General features: G+C 29.6%; 1 protein-coding gene across 1 annotated transcript; it reads left to right on the forward strand.

The window, feature by feature from the left end:
- Window positions 1–3,706: 3,706 nt before the first annotated feature.
- On the forward strand, window positions 3,707–5,203 carry LOC148226022 (uncharacterized). The gene is made up of 2 exons (XM_088203582.1): window positions 3,707–3,981; window positions 4,101–5,203. The coding sequence occupies exons 1-2, from the start codon at window positions 3,858–3,860 to the stop codon at window positions 5,168–5,170; spliced, it is 1,194 nt and encodes a 397-aa protein (XP_088059708.1). The 5' UTR covers window positions 3,707–3,857; the 3' UTR covers window positions 5,171–5,203.
- The last annotated feature ends 2,465 nt before the right edge of the window (window positions 5,204–7,668 follow it).

Here is a 7,668-nt window from a genome sequence, read left to right on the forward strand (position 1 = left end):
TAATATGTATGTACTTAAGGTGGCGCATTGTAATTTTACGAAATTATTTATTGCTATGATAATATTATAAGACATATGCGCCACTCAGAATTTCGTTAGTTGTGAATCATATTTTTTATAATTGATTGAGTTATTGTGTAGTTTATGCATATAATAATGTACATATATAAGAAAAGTTTTTGAAACTTGTTAAACTAATGATTTTGAGCTAATCACCGAGATACATCCATTGGAATTTAATCTAAGGATTGTTATAACCTCTCGACTTTCATTCTGATCTCATCTGCATATAAATTTGCTTCATGAATACTGTATCACAATATAATAAGTATTGTGATACATTCAAATATAGTAAATCCAGTCGTTAATTTTCAATGGCTACCGAACGCGCAGCCCATTTTTTTTTAATTCACATCCAATTTAACCCTTTAAAGTTTAACGGTAACCGCTCGACGGCAATAGGTCAAAACAATGCGACTGATTATTAACACCGGATACCCAGTGATAAAATAAAATAGGTTTACGAGTCTGGGGTAATAAATCGGTAGTTTCAGATCTTCTCGAAAGTGACCCCGATTAATCGCGAATTTTGTTTTACGATCGGTCATCGCTTGCACGTCGGTTTTTATGCGCATTTAACTGGCCATTGTTGTCGGGAGTCAGCTGGAGCAGTTGGAGTCTCCCCAGAAATTTCGAGTTGGCAGATGTGAGTCAATAATCAAAGTCCGCCGTGGTTATAACTTGGAATATATGTGAGCTCTAACAATAAGTCTCGGCAACACCCTCTTCCTCATGAGAGTCGTTGCTAGGCGCCTCACAATAAACGAAGGAATAATCGCCGTGAAACGGGCAGATGCTGGGGGTGTATTTATGTGTAGTTGCATAAACAATACTTTGAGAATGTAAATATATTTCAAAGACGGAAAAAATATTTAAGAAACATGAATTATGAAGATTGAAGCGTCGGGCAAACTTAAATGGGGGCCTGAGAATATTAAAACTAATTAAGGTGTTTAAATGTAATATGTATAAACTTTTATATTCTTCAAAACATTAGCTACTCATTATATAATAAAATTGCAATAAGTTAATAATAAAAATTTAATAACTCGCGATAAATCTTGATATGTATGTAGTATATATATATATATATATATATATATATCAATAATGCTGTAAGTAGTAAAAATTTTAGATTTCACAGATTTTTTCTATATTTTTATCAGCGCTGTATACTTGTGACACTTTTCTACCTTCGATAAATTTCTCGTGACTATTCGCAATAAAAATGTAACACAAAACTTTCGTTCTGCGTGAAAATGCAAATCAAAAAGTATGAAATAATATATATTCTGTCAAATAAATATATATATAAAAATGTTTTTTATCATAAAATCAATATATACTATTAAACAATTTCATAAACAATGAACTTATTGTGCTCGATATCCTTAATAAAGTTCAACTAATTTCCTGATTCAATACACGTGTTTAATAGTACATATAATATACAAACACTAGATATGTTTATATAATATATTATATAAAAATTAAATTATTTAATAAAATTAAAAGAGTGATAGGGACTTTTTTTATTTATTAATTTATGTTCTTGTTATAAACAGTATAAAATCTCTTTATAGGCTATTCAATATATCTAAAGATTAATTTTATTATTTTAATTTTTGCAAATTTATATTTATAATGTAAATAGTGCATGGCTTATATTAATAAAAACATATTTTTACATTATAATCTTTTAGAAAGTTGTAGTATACATTATAAAATGATACTATCGATTAAAGTAAATCATATACAATAATAATGGACAAGTCTAAACTTGTTGGTATATAAATGTCAGAGTAAGTATAATAAAGGGTGGATTAAAAATCGCTTCAATATGAACAGAAACTTTTTTTAGATCAGCGACAGTGTTATTGTATGCCTTAAATATAAATTGACTATAAATTAATAATCGCTAACTTAACTTTAAAATAAACATTGGTGCATATCAGAAAATTAATAAAATTATTTTTTATAAATATATTTTCTTTAATTATTTAATTAACACGTTGCTACTGGAATTAAATTTGTGTGGTTTTTATGTGTTTATAAGTTTTACGTTGATGAACACGTTTTATAAAATGAATATATTGATATTAATTTCAAAGTAACAGCTCATAACCATTTTCTAGTTTATAAACTTTAATTTAAATTACCAAGATAAATATTTAAAATTAACGTAACGTAGCGTTAACGTAAACCTACTGAAATTTAAATTTAATCTTGTCATATACACTGATTGTATCGATTAGTTTTTAGTTATTAAAACGTTTGATAAGAATTTATAGCAATTATTAATCATTTTTATGTCTTATAGGCATTTTTTATTTTATAAAATTAAATTTAAAAAAGTAAATAAATATACGAGTATGCATTTTTAATTAATAAGTTAATGTAAATCTATTGAATCTATTTATATTTGAATTTTAGCTTTAAATTTTTGTGAAAGAACTGATAATTTTTGAGTTAATGACACTTTTTCAAATTACTAAAATATAGAAGAAAGACAAAAATATTTTACAAAAGTTGTAGAAAATAAATATAACTTTTGAAAATTATTAATTTAACGTAAATCTAGACTAAGTTTGCTCTTATCGTAATCATCGATTCTAATGATTTATATGTTAAAGTCATAGTTTTTTAGAGTAAATATAGAAAGTTTTATTATACATGATTTTAATCGCTTTATTTTAAATTTGTCTGAGTTAATAAACAAATTTGTGTTGCTCCAATAATAACTTTTATACTATTTCTTTACTTTTAAATACTAAGTTATTGGTTTAAACTACACACTTACTTTATTAAATTTATAAAAAATGTAAGTTAAACAATAATTTTATTTTTTTAAATATATGATAGGTACTTATTTACATACATTATTTTGAATATTTAAAACTTTTAAACCGTGTGTTTTCAATAAAAATGCCCTCATATTTAAATCTGAAGTTTTTTATCGTAGTCTTCAGTACGTAAATATGTAGTTACAATAAAAAAATAATATTTATGTACTGTATTTAGTCGTTGGTTAATACTTTTTTTTTATGAAAAATTCGTTTTATAATATTTTTATAACTCTTTTTTGAATAACTGAGAATTTATAACTCAACAACTATATTTAATGCATATTTTCTTTTATGTTTACCAACAAAAATACGTGTAAAACATAAACAATTTTTTTTTCATATAAAAATCATAAAAATATGTATTTTAAAATTAATGGTAAATTATGAGCAATTTATTTGAATTTTTTTTAAAACGACAAATTACTATAAAAAATACTTATTTATTTGCTAATGTCTAATATACTTATTTACAATTAAATTTTAATTATTATTTTTTCATATTATACCTATAACCATAAATATAATTAAATACATTTGATCATAAACATGGGTCGGTAACGAAAGGTGTTTAATTAACCCCTAACATATCAACACATGCTAGTCGAGCGGTATGGCACGGTATACCGGCGCGCAGCTTACCCCGCAGTTTAGTTGAGAATGAATAGCTCCGCCCCCTCGAGTCGCTCCACCAATCGGCGACGAGTCAACGAAGCGGTGGAATGCCCACTGCGCACGTGCTATGCACCTGGCTGTGGTAGAGGGGGTCACCTCTATAAATACAGACTCGTTTGCCCCCGTTTTACCAAAACTGGCTTGGAAGTCGTGCAGTCAGCGTGTACCTTCCGCTCTCGCGCCCCGATCGCTTACCTTTACGCGAACGTTTACGGACAGTGCCTTATGGACCAATTGTGATTTATTGTGAATTTTGGATTACTGTGAATTGAAGTGAAAATGTTGTTTGAGAACATGTCGAGATTAATCAAGAAGGAGTTCAACCACCGCCCGTTGAAAAAACGGCCGGTTCCAGATTCGATCAGAGACGAATCTCCAGCATCGCCTATCTTACCATACGAAGGTGTGTACTATTTTAATATAAATCAGTGCTTTATAAAAATATATATATTTAATAATATAAATTATTAATAAAAATTGAAAATTCTTTGGTGCTAATATTTTTTATTATTTTGTCTACAGATAATTCTGAGCCTGAAAACCTCAGCACAAAACCAGAAGATCTATCCAGGACCGGAAATTATCCGAGCAATGCCACTTCTCCACCGATCGCAGCAGTTCCATCACCACCGGTGATTCTAAAACGCTGGCCGGAACCAGCTCATTCTCCACCCTGCCCAACCCTTTATCCCCAAACAGCTGGTTACGCCCAATACCATCACATAACTCAACATCTACACACGCAGATCGTCACTCCTATTCCCACATATCTACCACCTCGTCTATCTCCGCGTCTACCCCCATATCCTCGCCCTCTCGAAATCGTGAATCTCAACACACACGAGCAACCATGGGCTAGAACTACGCCGATGTACCCAGGCAGTCTACCGTTCGAATACACCCCAGAGGGCTACCATGGCCTGTCTCCGAGAGTCGCCTGCTCTCCTCCGATGCACTCGCCCTCTACGATGTCGCCTATATCTACAGAATCGCTATCGCCAAATTCCGCAAGACCAAAAGATCTATCGTCTCCAGTGAGCGTCGATTCTGGAATATCCATCGTAGAGTCGATCCCGAGACGCAGGAGAGACCCTTCAGCTCCGCGTTATCAATGCTCCGACTGCGGAAAATCTTACTCCACATATTCCGGACTCACGAAACATCGACAGTTCCACTGCGCAGCTGCTGAAGGAAATCTCGCGAAAAAATCGTTCAGTTGCAAATATTGCCCAAAAGTGTACACGTCGTTGGGTGCTTTGAAAATGCACATTCGCACCCACACCCTTCCGTGCAAGTGCCATTTGTGCGGAAAAGCGTTTTCTAGACCTTGGTTGCTTCAAGGCCACATCAGAACGCACACCGGAGAAAAGCCATTCTCTTGCCATCATTGCAGGAGAGCTTTTGCCGATAGATCGAATCTGAGAGCTCATCTTCAAACGCACTCCGAGGTCAAAAAATACTCATGCGTGAGCTGCAGCAAAACCTTCTCCAGAATGTCTCTACTCACGAAACATTTAGAAGGCGGATGTCCCGGGGGATGCGGACCAGTTCCTCCTCAATACGAATATCGCACCGAAGAGATGGCCTATTGAAGAAGTTAACGAAGACCAAAAAATAATTAAAAACGTGCCTTACAAAAAACAAATAAAGACTGAAAGTGAGCTTTGTGGTGACGTGTGCTATAAAAAAAGCAAATCATTTGCTCATCGAGTTGCCATAAAATTATTATTGTACATAATCGTTTTTCCGAGTCATATATGAATATTACCCTTAGCTTGTAAGTTTTGTATTTTTTATTACTATAAAAACATATATGGTTGCGTATGTATAACACGCACACTGGGATATACTAGTCACAAAGGTACTATATATATTTATTATTGTATAACTTTTGTACAGATCTCGTGAGATTTTGGTTGCGCCATTAAATCACATCGAATCCTTTATATGAGTAATATATATTTAACGCCATGTACAGAGTGCCTTTACAAATAAGAACATTTAATATATTTTTTATATAATATTATTGTATATTTTAGATTCCTATATTGTCGATATAATTCCGAACTGATATGTTATTTTTTTGTGAAATATAAAATATTTATATACGAATATATACGAAAATGAATAAAAGACGATTTTATTACTGAAATTTTTTTTAACGTTTTTTTTACAACACTCGAAAATATACTACTTATATAGCAAACACTCGATCGCAATCAAAACACGCAAACACTTAGATAAGTAAGTATTTCACGCATGGTGTATTTCCCTATTATTCTCGGAGGTTTAAAGGGCAACAGTCCAATAATCCACGAAAGTTCAAAGCCTCCTCCGTGCACCAGTTTAGCTCTGAGGGCCTCTTCAGCACTGTCACGATTGTTCCATATAAGGGCCCATGCACGAGCTTCAGTTACCTTTAATGCCAAGTTCAAGAATTCCCATACTCAACAACAGAGAGACCATAAATGTGATTAACAATGTTAAAAGTGGTGTTGTTACAACCGTATATCATCGTACCTGCGTTCGACAAACAATAAAGTAAGGTGAAAGTTAAGAGATAAGCTCGAGATACACGCGTGAGATAAATGCGTATTTGCATTACATAAAAAACATACGTAACAATAGTGTATAATAAAATAGACACTGATGTACAAGGCTTACAATAATCATAAATATAGTATTTAACAAATTGCATTACATTAAATAATATAATTAATAACAGAAATAATTTTATATTGAATAAGAGCAACTGTTTATTAAATGTATAATAATTTTTAAAAATTTCAAATTACACGTGTGAGATAAATATATGATAAAACATAGTACATATGTTATAATAGTGATAATTTGATATAAAATAGATACTGGTTTAGAAATCTTAAAATAATAATAAATATATGTATACAAAAAATATACGTATAAGATAAATATGTATCTGCATTACATCAAATAACATAGAACATGTGTATTACTAATATTAATTTCATATTAAGCCTTAATAAGAGTGATAATTTGATATAAGATAGATACTTGTTTATAAAGCCTTAAATAATAATATCTAATAAGCTTAATAAAGAACGTCAAATCACACGCGCGAAATAAATGCATATTTGCATTATAGGAAAAGAGCAGTCAAATATAACAGCAGTGATACTTTTTGATATAATAATTAATAAAGCTTAAAACAATAGTAGATATAACAAAGAGTTTCCAATGATTAATTAAGAAGTAGTTTTAAATCAAATACATACTGGAATTTAATAGTATTATTTTTTTTTAAATAATCATATAAAATATATTTATGTATTCTGATAAATATTTGTATATATTAAAAATAAGCACGCTTAACTTTTTTACTAAGTAGAATATAGTAAGCCGTAGTAAAGTACATATACATATATAATATAGTAGGTTTGCACTATAATTCTATATGTCGACTTATATAGGCATCTAGCGGCGATCATTCATACTATAAAAATATTTTATATATTATGTATTTACAATATTTAGTAATAATTTATATTAAAATAGATATTATTGATCCTTATTTAAACAATACATATTTGTAATTTTATTTTTTTCTTAAACTAAATATAAATATTTAAATGTTTAGCTATTTACGTAATTTATCTCTTTCTGGATTTTTACTAATATATCTCATTATTTCTTACAATAAATATATTTTCTGAATTGTATAAAAACTAAAACATGTATAACACATTTATTTTTCAAGATGCTCCATTTAAAGTCTTTCTATATAAACATAGTCGGTTTAAAATTATATGACTGCGCAATAATAAAAATGAGAAATATATTTTTTATTTATATAAACTTTCCTTATAGCAATATAATTAAAACGGTTTTTAGAACTTTATTTGTCATTAATTTTTTCACACAAATATTTCAATTTATCAATAGTTTATTTATTTACCTATATTGAATGTATTATAATTTTTATATTTATATGTCTATAAATATAAAAATAATAATACATTCAAAAGGTAAAATCCAATTTTTTTGATCACTGTTTTTTATTTTTTTGCTCAACATTTTAGCTAAATAATACAATTAGCATTTAAAGTAACTA

The sequence above is a fragment of the Plectrocnemia conspersa genome, unplaced genomic scaffold (genome assembly GCF_051122295.1).
Source record: "Plectrocnemia conspersa isolate PC_06_02 unplaced genomic scaffold, ASM5112229v1 ptg000014l, whole genome shotgun sequence".
NCBI classification, from domain to species: Eukaryota; Metazoa; Arthropoda; class Insecta; order Trichoptera; family Polycentropodidae; genus Plectrocnemia; species Plectrocnemia conspersa.

Bases quoted from the DNA above. Each gene is read 5' to 3' on its own strand.
- LOC148226022 (XM_088203582.1), top strand. From the start codon at position 3,858: ATGTTGTTTGAGAACATGTCGAGATTAATCAAGAAGGAGTTCAACCAC. The intron at 3,982-4,100 runs GTGTGTACTATT...TTTTGTCTACAG, and splicing joins GCCTATCTTACCATACGAAG to ATAATTCTGAGCCTGAAAAC.